General features: G+C 35.0%; 1 protein-coding gene across 1 annotated transcript in view; it reads right to left on the reverse strand.

The window, feature by feature from the left end:
- The window catches only part of LOC124366432 (receptor-type tyrosine-protein phosphatase N2), a 317,729-nt gene that overhangs the window by 108,004 nt on the left and 189,069 nt on the right, over positions 1–20,656 (reverse strand). Inside the window, exons 14-16 of the mRNA XM_046822981.1 lie at positions 18,704–18,790; positions 10,538–10,617; positions 7,998–8,065 (exon numbers count right to left, since the gene is read on the reverse strand). Of these exons, the coding sequence (XP_046678937.1) occupies positions 7,998–8,065; positions 10,538–10,617; positions 18,704–18,790 (235 nt within the window). The remainder of the gene's footprint in view (positions 1–7,997; positions 8,066–10,537; positions 10,618–18,703; positions 18,791–20,656) is intronic.

Here is a 20,656-nt window from a genome sequence, read left to right on the forward strand (position 1 = left end):
ATACTTGTTCGTGGTTAAATATCCGATATTTAGAAATCTCCGAGAGTATACTTTACGATACGTTGGTTCCATATCTAAGACCTTATCAATCCATAGTCCCAGATATCCCCTGGAAGCTACAGTTTTCTTTATGACTATGATGTTAGATATCCCAGGAGGATTCACTTCTGGCTGATTTATACCTTCCAGTTGAACCCACACTGGGCACAGCAATAAACGATGTGGCAATTAAATCTGGGCAATCTTAGGGCTCTTGGATGTCCAGGAGCGGCACATCACTAGCCGCAAATATCGAGATATTCGGAGTGCAAGGGTAGTTCAATAGGGGTAGGTCTAGTGCGGAATGTAACCGTTGGAGTCGGTGGGGTTCTCTAAGAGTCAAGGGTTCTTGCCAGCCTAGACTTAACAGCGTGCCAACCCTTGCCTGCTTTGACTGGAGAGGCTGGTTCAGAAAGGACGACTGAGATTAATGCCAATGTCCTCCGTTAGTGCCAAGGCGCTGCAACACAATGAAGGTGAACTGGAGCTAAACTCAACACTCTAACTAATCACATATTATCACACTGTCACCCAGTTCTGGACTATGTAGTATGTGTAGAGTAGCACACCAAATTTAAACCCTCTAAGTGACCTCATTCGATACTTATCGTGCGTACAGACAGACAGTACCCTCCCCAGCAGAGGCTTCACTAAACGCCCAGGCAATGTTCTTCACAACTTCGGTGTTACCATTCACAATAATCACCTATGACACACAATAGTGAAGATCTATCGTACTCAGCCTGGCTGGACTGAACGTGGAACGCCAAACACAAAAAAACGTAAAAGCTTTCCAAGCCCCTCTTGTAGTGCAACATAAAGTAACACTTAAATTGAGTGAGTCTGCATTGGACATTTATTTCAAATATCTCTCTTTCTGAAAGACATCAAAAAGTTTCTAAAATAGCTTGCAGTAGAGGAAAAGAAATAGCTTTTTACTTTTCCATTTAGTAGATTGTTCCTCAATTTGCTTTTCATTTGTTCTTAAAACAATGATTAAAGGTAGACATTTACAGACGATATTTGTAATAAGTGAATCTGTAAATCATAAACAAAGAATGCCTTTATAATTGAATAGTACACGTTTTATATATTATAAATACTTGAAAATCACAACTAACCGTACTTAAAACTGAATGTGTATTTCAATAAATTCTTAATATTACTACTACATAGATATATTAATCGGTAATACTACAGTCCAACACTATAATTTTGTCATATTTTAAAGCATAAAGACTTTTTAATTTATTTAAGCAGGAGATAGATGTGTTTAATGACATAGTTGGTGAGTTCAAATCCCAAATAGACAATTATAAAACAAACCATTCAATTTTGTATAATTATGAAAACTATTCTTTTGTTTAATTAGGTATACCAAGTGTCCGAACTTTTACAGATAATTATTTTAATATATTAATTTCTGCTTAGCCTAATATTGTTATTTAAATTTTTCCTTTTAACTGAAATGCATTGAATTTTATTTGGTTTTATAAAATGTCATAATAGCTATAAGGATATTGCATCTGTGGTTATTAAGTATATAATTTAAATATATAAATAATTCCTTGGGATTAGTTTTAAAACTAACATAAAATATTACATTTCTGGTGCGTTCAGGAAAGCCAGTAAATGAGGGTCGAAAGGAAAATGAAGCTTTCCGTTTTGGCGGGTGCTTCATTCTGAACCCTCCCCCCCACCACGATGCAAGAGTCTCCCGACTAGGTGGTGTGGCTCTACAATCATGAGTGCCTTGTGAATCATGCATCAAGATGTCAGCAAATTTACATAATACTTCGATAGGGAGCATTTGAACAGCCTCATGAATAAGAACATGATCATGAATCCGGAGGCTGAAAATGAACCTGGATGCAGAGTTACGTAATTTCTGGATACTATACATGCAACCTTAGCAAAGCCTGTTACGTAACTCATAGCATAACGTACTCATAACTCTTAATAAGAATTCAAAGGGTTGGACAGATTGCAGTTTCAAGAACGCAAATAATTACATTATTCGTATTGTTTCTACCCCTATGTACAGTTTTTTTTTATTACTGAACAGATTGTGAAACAGTGCATAACTAACTTGGAACGATATATGTGCTTGTTAACGGTTCGGTTGTGTTATGCCGGTTATTATATTTGTATTCAAACAGCGAACAGGATAGTTAGAGGGTGGATCCAATTGTATTAATTGGACGCAGTGAGAACTCCGGTATAATTGTTGTTAAATTGTGGGTCAATGACAATGCTTTAGGGAAAACTAGTTACATGCTTCCATCAAATCTAATTAAGAAATTTGTTGCTACAAACACAACACGATTATAGTGCTAGATTCTCTGCATATTTTCCCGCAAATAAGAGTTATAGTTATTTCAAAGTTGGAATCCCGTATACCCATTAAAACATTAAAGAAATATATTACTTGTCTATTTATTTTTTCCCTTTCAATTGAAAACATTGAAAAGGCGAAGTTACCATAGCAGAAACAGACTACTGGCATGACAGTGACAGAGTACTGGACGTACTTGACCTTATAGGCAGACTGGGAGTAAACAGTCTTGGTTAGAGTGTTCGGGCTAGTAGGACGCATAGACGCGCTGGGGGTAAACAGTCTTGGTTAGAGAATTCGGACTAGTTGGACCCATAGACGCGTTGGGGGTAAACAGTCTTGGTTAGAGAATTCGAACTAGTTGGACGCATAGACGCGCGGGGGCTAAACAGTCTTGTTCGAAAATTCTAACTTGTTGGACGGAAAGACGCGCTGAGGGTAAACAGTCTTGGTTAGTGAATTCGAACTAGTTGGACGCATAGACGTACTGGGGGTAAACAGTCTTGGTTAGAGAATTCGGACTAGTTGGACCCATAGACGCGTAGGGGGTAAAAAGTCTTTGTTAGAGAATTCTAACTAGTTGGACGCATAGACGCACTGGGGGTAAACAGTCTTTGTTAGAGAATTCGAACTAGTTGGACGCATAGACGCACTGGGGGTAAACAGTCTTTGTTAGAGAATTCGAACTAGTTGGACCCATAGACGCGTTGGTGGTAAACAGTCTTTGTTAGAGAATTCGAACTAGTTGGACGCATAGACGCACTGGGGGTAAACAGTCTCTGTTAGAGAATTCGAACTAGTTGGACCCATAGACGCGCGGGGCTAAACAGTCTTGGTTGGACAATTCGGACTTGTTGGACGGAAAGACACGCGGGGGCTAAACAGTCATGGTTGGAGAATTAGGACTTGTTGGACGCAAAGATGCACCGGGGGTAAACAGTCTTTGTTAGAGAATTCGAACTAGTTGGACCCATAGACGCGTTGGGGGTAAACAGTCTTTGTTAGAGAATTCGAACTAGTTGGACGCATAGACGCACTGGGGGTAAACAGTCTTTGTTAGAGAATTCGAACTAGTTGGACGCATAGACGCACTGGGGGTAAACAGTCTTTGTTAGGGAATTCGAACTAGTTGGACCCATAGACGCGTTGGGGGTAAACAGTCTTTGTTAGAGAATTCGAACTAGTTGGACGCATAGACGCACTGGGGGTAAACAGTCTCTGTTAGAGAATTCGAACTAGTTGGACCCATAGACGCGCGGGGCTAAACAGTCTTGGTTGGACAATTCGGACTTGTTGGACGGAAAGACACGCGGGGGCTAAACAGTCATGGTTGGAGAATTAGGACTTGTTGGACGCAAAGATGCACTGAGGGTAAACAGTCTTGGTTAGAGAATTCGAACTTGTTGGACGCATAGACGCGCTGGAGGTAAATAGTCTTGGGTAGAGAATTCGAACTAGTTATACACGTATATGAGCGTATACACGTCTTAGTTCAAGAGTTCGAGTGTCGGAGAGATGACATTTTCTCACAAGTGGAGCAAGTTTGGTCATTGTCTAGCGAGAATTGAAGATAAGTAATTTTATATGTATTAAAAACTAATAAATCAGATTAATTTCCTCACTTTATACATATAACCTATATCAAAAATAACTAACTTAAATATTAATGTCTGCTTTTTAACCATGAGACCTGCTTTTGTATATTAGTTAGCCGTGTTACCTCATTTATCTTTTAATCTTTTCAATGATTTAAAATAATACGTAAATGAAAGTAAAACATTATAAAAACGAACCCGGACCCGTCACAAACGTATAAATACTTTCCCTTCAAAACTGCAACTGAAACTTCATCTACACTCAGCAATTGTACCATGGTATCTTTGAACCACAGAGATTGTAGTAATTATTATTTTCTTGTTAGCGGACGTACGCTGCACAAAATTAAACCCGATGAAGAGGAAAAGTTATGAGGAAATGAGGAGCCCCCGCAGTTTACGTATTCTAGAAGATCGTATTACAAATAAACGAGGCTTTAATTGTAATGACTTGTCATGTCAGTTGCCAGTCTTCAGAGAGAGCTACGGGCTTGATTAGCTTGTACCTCTTTAGAATGTAGCAAAGCTTAACATGATAAGAAGGACTATTTATTTGAGACAAAATTACTTTTTAATTGAAATCAGAACAGTGCATACTTATTATAAATCGCAGATATCGATTGGTTTGTTCCTTCTCTTTAATCTATCTTTTGTTTTCTCGGAATAATTCTGTTCATTTGTCTGTAAGTGTATAAATTAACTAATGTTTAATTTTATTTCGTCGTTTTAGTTAGAACTACCCAGTCTTTTCTAATATTTAACCAAATTCTAGTCACGCCATTGAAATTTATATAGATTTATGGAAAATGGTTAAACACTACTTTAAACAATAACAGAGAGTTCATGTCATCACCTAGTTAACATACGGATATACAGGACTGTTAATATCAATATTTATAAATATAAAATTGCAAATCAATACAGACTTCATACAGAAATAACCGTTTAAAGCATGACTAAATATTGAACTAAATAATCTAACCAACAACATGTTATGTGTTACGCCACTGAACTAACATTATTTTCTATTATTTTATAAAAGAAAACTCACAATTATCCAATAATATTTTATTTAACACGAGTGTTGAAATATAAAAATTATTGGAGGATTGTGAGTTTTCTTTTATAAAATAATAGAAAACGTTTTCCAATAAGAAGAGCTCCTCCTTCAATAACACTATTTTACTCCCCTAAATAAAAAGTAGGAAATGCTGATAATTTAATTTAAAGTAATATTCGGCTGATTATGGATTACCAGGAACATAAAAACTAGTATATTTTGAGAAAGAGTGGTTAGGAAATCTTTCAATGCTCCGTTTTTATTTTTCATAACGTAAAACCAGTGGTCTCAATATGTTCCCCTGAAAATAATCCATGTTTTATTATCCTTGTACATTTTTCATAGAGCCTTTCGTTTCTGAGTTATTAATGTTTAAAGTCTTGCATAATTTTGAACCTAAAGTAATATTTACATGGAAAACTTTTTCAAACTGGTCTTGATTCGTTTGACAATTTGAGCTAGCAATGTTTGAACTTAATACCTGAAATAATTAAATAGTATATATTTATATAAAATTGTTGTATATATCGTAATTATTAAATATTTAACTATCACGCAACAGGAAGTCCTAGTCCACTATAAGGCGGAGGCTTCTGTCTCTCTCCCTCCCCACTTCACAGACTTTCTTAATTGACAAAGACTACATTACTTAAATAACTCCCTTCTCCTAATACATTCATATCAACAGCGTACACATAGCCTACAGTAAATGTGTAAGAACGAATGTGACTCTTCACACATTTTTGAGTTCAATATCAAAGTAATATAACAAGAACTGAATCCAATAAAGTTGACTTTCACAAAACGTCACTTATTTTACACTCTATCCCAGAGAGGAAATCTGATTTTGAGGTTACTTCCGCAAAAGTGACACTTCTAAAAGCACTTGCGCCACTTTGAAACCAAAGAAATGAGATTTATTTTGATACGATATGGAATTGTGTATTGGACAGTTGTAAATGAGGATTGTGATGTTGAAGAATTTGATGGAGGTTATATGTGATGAAAACTTGCAATGTATGAGTAATAACATTAATATAGATTTAAAGTGAGAAGCAGCATGTATTAAAGAATACATGCATGTGGCATATAGCGTACAAAGTGACCCTAATTTATTTATGGAAATATGAGTTATAATTTTTTTTTTTAATATCCTGCTTCTTAACTTTTGCAATGATAAAAATAAAAACATGAGACATGGAACGTGTGAGAAACGAGTCATAAAGTGGTTCCAAATTACCCATTCAGTTGGGATGAAATGCCATATACAGGTTTGTAAATTAAGTCCTGATAAGCCTGAATATATTCCAAACGGATTGAGATATCGACGTGCAGTCCATACATTAACCATACTTAATAAAATACGGATTTGTTTTAGGAAAAAACATTTCCCCGTCCCTTTAAATTTTATAATTGCAACCCCTATCTTGTGATATGTCATTTTACACAATGACACGGGGGCAACTTCTCTACGAAAATAATTGGCAAAAAAACCCTTTACGTTGTACTAGCACCTAGAAAAAGTGTATAAGACACCTCTTACCAAAACTATGCACACCACAAAATTTAGATACTACATAAAGGGATAAGCTGGGCACCTCAAAGTCTAACTGAAAGATATCACGCATGCATTGTGTTGATATGCGCAAGACATTGGCATTGTCCTTACAGATCTTTTTGTGTTATTTACGTTTCTGTAGAAGATAAAGTATTTGTGATATTCAGTAGTTGATTTTCCATTGAAAAAATTTTCACTCGGATAATTTTTTATGCAAAAGGTAAAACATGCCCAATAACTACTGAAAAAAGAGTTTCTGATACTTTCAGGTGTCCTAGCAGCTAAGCTGTTGAGTATATCAAAATGACACCAAGAATTAAAAAAATCTTAGAATTGCATGTTAAATCGTGGGATAAAGGGGTTCCATAAAAATTTCAAAGTTGACTGCCATATTGGAAACTTTCGGCCGAATTTTGCAATAAACAACTTAAATAAAACCATAAAATATTCCAGGACGGATGACACGCAACAATACGTGGTAGCTGTCTGCACTGTGTGACAACAGCGAACTCATCAAGGAAAAAAACCCATGACAGAGAACCAAGGAAATGCTAACATCTTCAAAAAGTCCAAAAAAGTACTTTAATAGGTATGATGAAGATTTTACATCGATATCTCAATCCGTTTGGAATATATCCAGGTGTATCAGGACTTAATTTTCACTCTGTATACTTGTAATATAGCAATATATTGTAACATTTTGCATTTAGCACTTACTGCATTTAACATAACTTATAACATACACTGGTTTTATTTAATGAATCCAGATTGTTGTGTGCGATTTCAATGCAATAAATGTTTTGATCATCCATCAACAGGTAAAGTATATATTTTACAGAAACACACCTTATTTTCAAATATTCGTGTAAAATTTCACCAACTGCAGATTTTGTGACCAGGATCTTCTGCCAACACAATCAACAGACCACTTATCTCATTCAACACACAGTCAAACGTACAAACAAAGGGACTTTCGTATTGCTACATGAACACATTTAATGTTGTACTCGTAGATATCTAACTGTTATAAGCCAAATTACAGGTCATTGTCCACTGAAATGTGGCCATCTTTGAATTGTCTGAACAACTCTTTATACAAGTATCACCCATAGACTTGTCACACTTTATGTATCATATAGATTGTTTCTGAAGCAGTACGGCCAAGTTTCTGGTAAAAGTTGATGCAAACAATTGCTCAAGACATTTAGTCAGAGTAAAATACAACGCAAGCAAATGTAATAATATACAAAACAGTGATAACACATTGACTTGCTGGAGTGTAGAGAATGTCTCGCAGCGGTTTCCGAAGGGTCTCCTCTTATATCCGGTTCGACAGTTGGCACCACTTTGATGTTGGTCAAAATCTGACCAAAACCTGTAGGGAAATTCTAATGGTCCCACAGAACTTACCTTATCTCCAATCCCAGCAGATGTAACGGTGACCCCACACTTCTGCTTCAGGTCATACTTGATGTCCTCTGAAAACAACGCTTTGTTTGTAGAAACAACGAAAACAATCACAGTATATCATTGTTGGTAGAAACGTTTTAGAAATAATTAGTACAGGTACAACTCTTAATCAATGTAGCTAAATTGTAGAGGTTACAGGTGAACAAAGCCGATGACGCAATTTCTGAATTTCATAGTATACTCAGAGAGAGCAGGTTTTAGTAGATGTAGAATTAAACTGTAAACATTCATAACAGCTTGGACGCAGGTTTTCTCATAAAGACTTGATTATGAAATGTATTGTAGTTCATGTTAAGAGTTAGCAATGGAAGAAATCAAACAGTGTAATTAAAACCATAAAATAAAGTTAAACCCTTTGTGATAATGTTTTGAATATTAGAATCAGAGAAAATTTGTTTTTTGTACTTAAGTATTAGAATTTTATATTGGATTATTTATATGATAAAAGTTAACTAACACTGTTATTATTTATATATGATGACTGGGGGAGGTTATTTGTCACCAATACATCCATATCTAACTAAAAACATGGAAACTAATTGTGTAACTTGAAATGTCATGTGATTTCATGCCATTGATAGTGAATTTTTACCAGATTTACACTCCATACTACAGATACAGAGATAACTTATATATATAGTGATAACTGGATAAGTTTTCACTACTAGTTATATGTCTTCAAAAAGAAATACAGGCTTAGAATCAATTTGTTTTAACCTGCCCCTACTTATTGGTAGAAATCCATGAAATGCATCTTATGCAACATTTTGCATAAGCCCAATTGCTCTCCAAATGCACATTAACACATTACATAATAATTAAGGATAAAAATTGTGTATCATGATGAACTTTTTTTTGTTCTCTTAGGTCAAGAAGCTTATAAATTGCACTTATTCCTATAAGAACCTTAGCGCTGCTTCCGGAGTGACAGGATATTCAGGACAGGTAAGGTTAGGGGGTAGGGGCCGCCTCCTATCGAGATCCATGAGGAAGAATTAGGGCACTAATCTCAAAGTCATGTCTCCCCGGAAGAAGGCGAGGCAGGCTCTGAACCACCTTCCAATCAAAGCAGGCAGGGGGTGGTACACCCTTGTTGAGGTTAGCAAGAACCTCTGAGGTAAGGGAACAAACCTCACCAAGTCCAACAGTCATCTTCCGCAGTAGACTAGACCTATCGAATTGCCCTTGCACCCCACAATCTCGACGTTTGCGGTTAGTGATGTGCCGCTCCTGGACATCCATAAGGTTGCCCAGATTTAAGTGGCACATCGGTTTTTGCTGCGTCTAGTGTAGGTTCAACTGGAAGGTATAATCCAGCCAGAAGTGATCCCTGCTGGGTTATCCTTTACCTTTCTTAACTGTTATGAGTCTGGTTTCTAGATGGTTTGACACCTGTAACTATATTTTTTTTAGAAATTTAGACTAATGCAAGTAAGGTTGTTGAGTTGAAGAATAATTGTGCTTGTCAGCCTATGGTTTCATTGATGGTGGCAATTTTGTTCATTGAAAACCAAAGATAATAGTAAAAATTGACCATACTCAAATACTAGCAAATTTCATTAAATAAATCAATCGTGGAAACAAAATTCAGACTTATTCAACACACCTTTAACAGATTATTTGCCATTTTTAACACGTTATCTATCGTTGCTTAATGCTGCTACACACTAGACGATCATATATGTTAGGTTGGTGGGATTAAGAGGATCAGCAAAACTGCTGAGGATATTCCTTGTGGAATATTTAACAATTTCTAAATAGGAAATTCTTTCATAAATGTAGAACATCTGAAAGTGGTTGTACGATACAATAGAATCGGTTGGGTCAGAAAACACCTATGGCACCATGGCCCTGTGAATCTTTTGTAACTTAACCCTGGTATCTAGACAGCCCAGGTCTTCTTGAGGCTCTTTGTTCATAAGAGCTAAAATTCCCACCTCAGAAGGTTTTAGAAAAGCCATGTAAAAGTGTTTCCACCTGGTCAGGGGAACTGCTTTCCAGTTACAGATGATGTCTATAGCAGTCTCCTTAGACTCCTCACAGAAGAACATATCTTGTCATCAAGTCATCGTGGAAACATTGGAAAGGTACCAAGGATAAAAATGATTTTGTAAACTTTGGTTAGCTTCAAAGCTGCTCACCAGTGGTTGAATCATTATTCTGAACCCAATCAACACAGTTTCTAATCAGCAAGGATCCCACTGGGATAAACGAAATATTAATGGGAAAGCTTTTACAATAGCAAAAAAGTGTAGTACAATTGTACTAATACTTAAACATAGATTACAGACACAAAACTTAATGGAGTTATTTTCAACACTATAAAAAAATGAAGCAAACCGGAGTTAAAAATTTAATATCTTGAAGTGAAAGAATCACTTGTGCACTTAATTTCATCAACTTAATTTTAAAATTCCAGTTAAATACATATATATGGGTTTAATGATTGCAGAAAATATAAAGTTAAATCAAGTACTCACCAATCTTCTTGGCGACTGTTGAGGCATTAAGGTTCTTGTTGTTGTTGAGTACACGGAATGTTACTTCATTTCGATCCACCCTGAAAACATTTTTTTGCTATACTTCTGAAAATTAATTCAAATAAGGTAAAAAACACATTTCTAATTTTAGTTTTCTAGATGAAAGTGGATTACAAATAAGATTAAAAACTCAAACTATATGGAATTAGGAGTACTTATTAATGAAACATTGAACACCTAGGGTACAGCCCTGAAGTCAGGGTCCCTATTTATTAGGGCACAAATCCGAGGCTGATATAAATGTATGTAAAAATGTCATGTATTTGATGTATTTTCCTAATTTTTAACACCAGTAATGTTGTGGGGTCTTACTCTCAGAATTATAATTTGTGCCAATTGGCAACCGAAATTTTTAAAGCTTTGAATCCATGTGTTAGTGAATCTAAAAAAATCACTAAACAAATTTTGAGTAATCTCAATTTCTTTTTATTAAAATTTCTTATAAGTTTAAGTTTATTCTACAACTATTTAAGCTGCACAAACTCTTAAGGGCTTAATATTGTGAAGGACAAATGTACTGTCACTCTGGCTAACAGTAAACATGTTAAAAGGTCTCATTATTAGAAGCTGGAAGATGGAAGAAGCTAATTAAAAATCTCTTCCAGCAAAATCAGCTCCTAAACACTGGAAGAGATATTGCTAAATCCTATTGTATATTCATATCCTATTATTGGATTTCCCCTCCAGTCAGTTATACTAAAGTATGGATTGTTCGAATTTTTGAATAAAATCAGTAAAAAGTCAGAATAAGAATATCTCTTTATTGACAAATTCGTCAAGATTTTTAATTCCGTCAGTGTTTTTATGATCTTGCTTGGACAAAATTACTTTGATTGTTCATAAACTTCCCTCATTGTGTACATGGATCGTTCTGGAAGCTAATTTTGAAGTCCCTTTATGAGATTCTCCCTTTTTAAGTCTTCTTGAATGTTGTGGCAGTGTGATTTATATCTCACACCATATAAGATGGCTTCACACTGTACTTGGTAGTGTGGTGTGTTGGTGGAATGTAGTCTGTTGCTCTCCTGGTGTTGTATGAATGTACATCCTCACATTTTGACATAATCATTTTGACACGTTGTCCCTTTGGTGTGTCATTTGGTCTGCGTGTGTTACGACTAATACGATATATAAGCCTATAGTTGTTACGATCTTTAGAGACTGGAAGGCTTCTCTGCAGCTATCTAATGTATTTAAGTTTCCAAGTGTTCTAATGGCCTTATTTTAGAGGACAAGAATTTTGTTGAAATCATAATCGGATGTTCTTTCCCACACGGCAATGCCATATCTCATGTGAGACTTGAATCGCACAAAATAGCTGTTATGACTTGCCTTCTGTCCTGCAATCCACTTTATTCTTCTAACAACAAAGATTCCTGAACATAGTGTTTTACAGAGATTATATATGTGAAGAGTCCAAGCAAGGACGTAGCCAGCAAGGGGGGGCCCAAGTGGTCCAGACCCCCCAAATTTTCGATTACTTTTTTAGTATCAATTACTATTATTTAAATAATTCAGTATTACTTTTTAAGGAACAAAATGGGACCTTACTCTCTGTCCACTACGGGAAATAACAGTTGTCTTGACCCCCCCCACCCACCAAAATTCTTTTCTGGCTACGTTCTTGGCTTATTGTTCACGGTTTTGTTTCACCTATACTATTTCCTTATGTCAAAAATTTAGATTAGGTCAAAAACACCAATTGTGTTTAAAAGTGGAACACTTCCTAATATTCCTAATAGTTTTAAAACTGTATATGTATTTTATGAAGTCTATCAAGGGAACTAGGTCTCTAAGCAAAATTCTACGTTCTGGTTCAAAAGTGCTCCATTTTAAACTTACAGACTGTCAGGATTTATTTGCCATTGACCAATAAGCTTGACTGATACAGATCTGTGAAAGGGGAACTGAAGGAAAACACATTTCCAATAAGTTATGTAAATTGGTTTATCCTGATGAAATGATACGGAAAAATTTAAATACTGAATTAATGTGGTTTGTAAAATTATTAAATTTTAGTATTTTCAGTAATTTTGAAATTGTCTGGACCCTCCCCCCCAATTTTTTCCTGGCTACGTTCTTGAGTCCAAGTAAGATCAATGTCTACATTATACCTAGTAACTTTGCTTTTTTCTCTTGGAGAGTACCTGGGATTTCTGGTATTTCATCATGCCTCGTACTAAAGTTAATGCAAGTAGTTTTCGACAGATTTATCCCCAAGTGATTCTGCTGGCAGTACTGAATAGCTTTATTTCTAACGTCTGTAAAGATTGCTACATGAGAATGAGTTTTAAATAAGACTAAGAAAATTGTGAGTAGAAGATCAGGTCTCTACTCGAGCTGTGAGATTGAAATGTTCATTGTAATTATGCAGAGACATAATGGCGATCCATACATAGTGGTCAATCTCACATTGCTCTACCTTCATTCAACAAATTAAAATTCATTTCACATGTTACTCAGTTTCTGGTATGGTTTTAAAAATATTTAAATCTGTTTATGGATATTTCCCAATGAATATAACTTCTAGATAACATTAAACTTAGTGTAGCTATATTAGTGGGCATGTTTACAATGAGTCAAGGACCTTTAGTGCTAGATCATATTTCGCTGGAATCCAAACTGATCAAGGCACAAGTTATGATTCCTCCAAACTTCTTCAGTTGCAAACCTTAAAATGGATGGCAAGGTGACAGAACATCACAAAAATAGATGTATGGGGAAGTAATATACCATCTCCAAAGGTAAAAACTGTCTTATCTTGTCATTACGTGCTGGTCACTGCAAGAAAGAAATGAGGCTGGATTAAGGGCTTGAGTTTCCCCATTCAGATTTGTCCAAAACCCCAATTTAGGCTCGCCAGAGATTCTCCAAATATGGATAGAGTCACATAACATAGCTAAGGTGGAAGGGTTGATTGAATGAGAATGTTGGGTTTAGCTCCAGTGCACCTTCCTCTTAGTGCAGTGTCTGGAATCTGTTGCTATCACAGACTTGACTCCTAAAATCTGGAGTCATGTTCGTCTGAAGAGATCCAAAAAAAGCTGGCAATAAGGTATCCCAAAAAGAACTCATTACATCATTTCATCAGCAAAGACACCTAAACTGCAAAATATTATCTATGTAAAGAGGTATTCTCATTGTCTCAGCAGGTGCACAACTGAGCTCACTACCATGTTTTATACATGACCTCTAAGCACGATGGAGCGACCAAGTGTTCTACTCATAATATAATTAAGGCGGGAAGGGTTGATTCAATGTGAATGTTGAGTTTGGCTCAAGTTCACTTTCCTCATTGTGCAAAGTCTGTGACAGCATCAGACTCCACTGCTTTAAATCTTCAAGGTAACATCTACAGATATAGACATCAAAATAACATATCAAAAATCAACTACAACGGGCTTCACCTTGCAGCATCACCCATACAATACATCTGTAATCTATCCTGCCACTGTAAACACTATTAAGTTTTGCTCGTAGATGTTCATCACAAACTCTTTAGATCCATCTTAGATCCACTTCTGCTTCATGAATGTCTTCTTCTTCTTCATTTTGAATTTTACAATTTTTATAAACACACACACGCACGCACGCGCACGCGCACACACACACACACACACACACACACACACACACACACACACACACAAAACATGAGGTTGAGTGGTAGAGAGGAATTAATAGCCCTAACTCCGCCTCTTTAATAAAGGCATTTTTCATTTCATTTTACTTCTAACTCCAAGTTTCTCACACTAGTAAACATTTTGGTAACACCAGAAAACATGCAATGCTGCTGAGTTTTCTGTACTTGAAAACAAGTACTATATTACTAAAAAGTACTTAACTAAACCCATTCAATCAATTTATTGTTTTAAGACTTTTTACAAGTACTAACAACGTCAGTATTGCAGCACAACACCAAGTCTAGATATACTTATAAAATATAGATATACTATAAATTACAGATATGTATGTAGTGAACTATTTCATTTTAAATTCAGATTTTTTTATAATTTGATAATTTTGTATGTTAAGGTGTAGAAATAGTTGGTAAAATAACGCCACCAATTAGTTAAAATAAATTACTTCAATTAAATGACAATTAAAAGATGTAAAACAATGGAATTGATCAACAAAACTAAAATTCGACAATTAATAAAATATTTATAAATAAATAACAACATGAGGTTATAGACTCATTTAAAATAACAAGAAAAAAGCAATTGTAAAGAGTTGAGACACACATCAAAGAGTAAAAAATTCTCAAAAAGCAATTTGACTAACTCCAAAAAACTCCTGATGGCTGTAAAAAGGGTTAACCCGTAACCACCTATAAAGCTTCTTTTGAAAAATTAAGTCAGGATATTTATCAACCAAATGGTATTAATTCTTTGAAGACTTTTAACGGCATTACTTTGTGTCTGTTCATGGTTTTACTAAGACGGTTAAATTCAATTTTCAAATTAATTCGATTCCTGGTATTGTAGTTATGAATATTGAACACAACCAAATCGAAAATATACAAATTGATTACTGCAGGTATTTCCTGAGCTATGAAAAGGGGCCTACAATGGTCTAGAGGGTCTGACCCTGAAATAACTCTTACAGCTTTCTTTTGAGCAGTTAAATGTAATTTATCCTACTACAATTACCCCATAGTATGAGACCATACCTTAGAATGGACTGGAAGTAGGAGAAATATTCAAGACATTATCAAAGCAAGACAGATACAAATCAATTATATTCGCCCAAGGTGAAACTAAACCTTGTGAATGTATGACTGCCACTGATAAATGCTAATGGATCAAAGTTACCTTCTCACAATAGATTTGAACTTTTTAGTAGTAAAAACTCATATAGATATACGAAAGGTCATCAGGAAAGCCACCAAAGTCAAGGTCAAGATTTAATTGAACAGCTGTTAATGAAATCTGTGGATGCTAGAACTGAATTTTGGTTGGATAACTCCATCACTCAACAACCACCCACATTGTATGCTGCATATGATCATTGAGCTAAAACAACTTACAACTAGGGCCAAGCTGTTCACGTTGTTCAAGGTTAACAACAACAACACAACTTAATAGTGTTTACAGTGGCAGGATAGAGATTACAGATTTATTGTATGGATGACGGCGTAAGGCGGAACCAATTTTAGTAAACTTTTTTAGATGTTGTTTTGAGGTCCATATCCCTTGATGTTACCTTAGAGATTTAAAGTAAGTAGGTAAATTATTTCAACTCTACTGTAGAGAATGTTGAATTTACCTCCACTTCACCCCCTCTTAGTGCAGCGTCTGGAATCTGACACTCTCACAGATTTAACTGCAAGAATCTGGAGTTAATTTTAGAGATTTATGAACTACACTGTATCTAGGAAAACTGAAGAAATAAAAATTTTGAAGTAACATAAGTATAGCATGATATTGAATCTGTTCAAAGCATTTGAGTCCTTTTCTAATTGCTCAAGAAATATTGCTGGGAGTAAGGATATTGTGTAGAGCTATCTCAATCATCTCAGATTCTCAAAACATCCCACAATCTAGGTTATAATCTCAATGACACTCATTTTCTATCTGTACTATACGGAATTAGAATCGTATAAAAATTCATTTGCAGAGAAAGAGCCACAAAACCATGGAAACTGCAACAAACAATTTGTTCTGTTAACAAATTTTAATGTAGATTACAAATATTTTAATATGCACAACAAATGCTCGATGAACACCATTAGTTGCTTTGCAAATATTCGGGAGATATTGGAAATGGTGCAAAACTAAACAGTTGGTACTCTGTTTGCATGAATAAAAATAGCTGACGTTGCAACAATGGAAAGGGTATGTTTATAAATTTGTTTTGATAAGGCTGTGTTTTGTGTTGGTAGTTTCGGTCCTCGGTAAATCGTTTATCAAACAGTTATCACAAGCAACAAAAACTGTTTTGTGTTTTGAAGTTCGCTCGAACTCATGCTGTTCTTAGTATTCAATGTTACTTTCCGACAAAGTTCAGAAAGGACGATACCCTCATTAAAACTGCATAGCTCGTTAGGTTAAGTTTTTTGTCTTATGGTACAGTTTAAAGTATGGATTTATTCATAGCGAGAAATAACTGTGAAAATATGATGTCATAGAGTCCATTGAAACGTCACATAGAAAGCAACACAATTCAGTAACAGGTGCGTACTCTGTTCAAATTTTTAAATTTTATATATTAATTTTTAAATTTTACATACTGATTGTTAAGTTTTATATTGTTGATTTTTATATTTGTTGAAGAATTTTATACCTATTGTTGATTTCTATATTTGTTGGGGACTTTTGTAAAATTGTGCACATTTGGTTACAATCTTGTTGCTTTTTACAATTATTGTTAATGCTTCTTCTAACTATTTTTAATGCAGCCTGCTTAAAGAAACAAAAAAGTAATAGAACAACTGTCTCAAACCACTAAGCTTATACAATGTTGCTGTAAATGCTACTGTTGAACCTCTGTATGATTTTTATTTCATTTAGTGTTTAGAATAGTACATTGTTACATGTACTTTTGACTTGACCATCTGGTGGCAAATAGACATTGTCAATACTTGCATAAGTCTACGGCAATAAACATAATTTGATTTAAACTTATGGCTAGAATGAGAATGAGTAAAATGCCTTAAATCCAATTTAACAAGACAGCTGACTATGATGTGCCGGCATGCTATACTCACCAGGGAACATGTGTCGGCATGCCCTCACACCTTTAGGATTACTTCTGAACACCGGTCAACAGGTTAAACCATACAGACCACATCTGTTACAACCACTAACGTTCACTGACAAGCCCGAGTGCAGAGATCTTTGCTTTGCTATGTTCAAACAATTTGAAATTAGTGAATTCACTGACAGATTAATGTTTAGCGATGAGGCTACCTTACACCAGAGTTGCTAGTAAATCACCACGATATAAGAATATAGAGATTATAAAAACAAGGGAGTATATTGAGTACAAGAGGGATCCATACAAACTGAATGTTTTCTGTGCTCTAACCGTAAAGTGTATGGATCCATCTTCTTTCTTGGAAGCACTGTGCCTGGCTTTTTTATTTAGATACCATGTCAGAATGGATCCTTCCTCAGCTCTTAAAATATATTCAAAAGGCAGTTTTTCAACGTGATGGTGCTCCTGCATACTACAACTTTGGACTGTTGGATTGCTCACTCTGGAAACCTGTTCGGCTGGCCGTCTGGCGGTTTTATTGACGGGGTTCATGAAAGATAAAGTTTACTACCCTCCTACACTTCAAAACCTTCAAGGCTAAGACAGTGTATAACAAAATCAGTGAAATCCATGACACAGGAAATCTTGCTGAGTTTGTAGTAGAGTTAGAATATGACCTGGATATTTGAGGGATAATTAACGTACTGAAATCGAGCATTTGTAGAGCAAATGAAAATTTTTACAAGTTTTTTTTATATTTTAGGGTCTTCTTCATACCTGAAGAAGAGGATAGGTTTCAATCCTTGAAACATATTGTTATACATTTTGTAACATATAGAAATGGTAAATATCCAAAATCCTACTATCCTTTCAAAATTTTCATTGTCAATAACCAAATTTAAACAATGAAATCTTGCTAATGTATAAATGAGTTTTATGCAATTGTCATTATTTTGTGACTCTTTGTCTGCAAATAAATCAATTGTATTTTTGCACTTTTTGAATAACCCTATATAAAATATAGAAGTAGACTGTTGCGACAATCTCAGATTATTCCTTTATTTAATATAGGAAACACATCTAAACTCTATTTTCGTCAATGACAACCTTAAACACGGATTTTTTTAATGATTTTGTAAGATCAGTTTAAGACGACACCAGCACAACACTGAATAATTATAGCTAAGTAAAAGTGTCAGTGAAATACCTAGTCCTTAAGAGAGCCTAAAAGTTTTGCTCAAATAAAATTAACCAATAATGTTGACAGCAATTAAGCTTGTAATTGTTTTCTTAATTAAAAAACTACATTTTTCTAATGAAACTACTTGTAAATTCCATAATAAATTTACTCAAACTTAAGCAACTCATTCCATTGAGTTGATTTTGATTTTCTGTTACTATACGCACCGAATTTCATCAAAGGTGTTCTTCGGGACATGAAGTTGTTTAGCTACCTCCTCTATAATTCGTTCCCCTTGCTGCCAAGTATTGATTCTGAAAAATGCAATAAAGTTAATTATCCGTGTATTTATTTTCACACACATTCAAACTGATGTTAAAGAATTTATTTTAAAATTTGATGTATTGGGTGTTTAAATTAAACGTAACTTTAACCACATATTTACATAGGTTATCAATTACCTTTTATAGTAGATAAATAGAGAAACAAATCAGACATTTTAATGCCAAATTACAATTTATAAAACAGAAAAGTGTACAAAATAATAGCTTTCAAAATTGTGTTGTTGGTACTTCAGCACCACTGGAAAAATGTTCTATAAAAACCATATATTACAAGCAAGGTGAACTTTAAAAAAATTATTAATAACAACATTGTATTCAGTATATAACATTTACCAACTCCAAAAACTAATGATCAGAGTAGATAGAGATGAATACCGGTTCTGAATCGAGTTAATAACTGAATGGATGCAGATCAAATTAAAATCTGTCATCTTAAACATGAGTTTCAAAGTTTTTCAACCGACAAGCACAATTTTTCATGCTAAGAACAAATAGGTAGACGCTATTTAGTAAATTATTATTTAAGCTCAAACAGGCTTGTTTCTATTTGCATAGTCGCATTCCTTTAATGAAAAGCATCTCAGATATTGAATAGTACATAAAATGATTATGTGATATTAATATTATGAAGCTATGCTTATCATTACTCAGATCTCACCGAGCTATTCTATCATTGCAGGAATTGTACCCATTAATACAGTTGGATCTATTTCTACAACCACTAACTACAATACGTGTTGTTTGTTTTTTTCTAGGACAACAACCTGTGGAAACCCTTATTGCAACAAAAGGTCTTCTATACAGCTTAGGGGAGTGACAGGAAATTGAGGAGTGAGGGATGGAACTTCGCTGAAATCCTCCAGTAGAGCCATCATAAGAGAGGATATTCAGCATAATAAGCCATTCAAGAGCCATAATCTTGGAAGAAGAGAAGGCTTGTTCAGTTCCAGCCTGTACAGTTATCTCTCTTAAGTTTTTTTGTCCTCTTTGGACAAGAAGCTTAGAAAATTGCACTTAGTCCTAAAACAACCTTTGTGCTGCTTCCAGTGACAAAATATTCTGGATGGGTAAGGTTGGGTGTAGGGGCCGCCTCCTGTCGAGATCCATGAGTAAGGATTTTGGATATTAATTACAGTAATGAAGAAGAGGAAGCCCACCAGCCTCTCCAGTCAGTGTTCCACCCTTATGTCTAGGCTAGGAACAGCCCTTAACACTTAGGGAGGTCCCACCAATTCCAACAGCCATCTCCCGCGGTAGACTAGATCTATCGATCTACCCTTGCACTGCAATATCTCGACATTTGCAGTTAGTGATGTGCCACCCTTGGCTATTATAAGGTTGCCCAGATTTAAGTAACATCGGTTTTTGACCAACAGAAGTGAACCCTCCTGGGGAAATCCCTCATTTTTAAGCACAGATCCCTTGAAAGTCAGCTGTAGTGAATTAAAACAACCTTAAATTATATTACAGAACAGTGTTAAACTTCAAACACTTTTAAATCCTTTTTTTGTTGTAGATTTTTAGAAAATGTGTCATTTTAAAGATATAATTAATATACATCTAAGCGTTTTTTGGTTTTTATTTTAAGGTGTGTACTTCTTGAAAATTTAAACTATGAAGTACATAAATGTGGTTTTTTAACCTAAAAATATTTTTTTACTAAAAATCATTACATATTAATGATATGTATGAATTATATTTTTTATACATATGAAAAGTATGATTCCCATGATTGTATGGCTAAAAATAAGGTCATAAAAGTGTTTGAAGATTAACATTGTTCTTAGGGAATAAAATCAAGATGGCCGCCAGTTCAGCCAACTCGTAACACTAAAG

This window comes from Homalodisca vitripennis, chromosome 7, assembly GCF_021130785.1.
Source record: "Homalodisca vitripennis isolate AUS2020 chromosome 7, UT_GWSS_2.1, whole genome shotgun sequence".
In the NCBI taxonomy this organism is placed as follows: Eukaryota; Metazoa; Arthropoda; class Insecta; order Hemiptera; family Cicadellidae; genus Homalodisca; species Homalodisca vitripennis.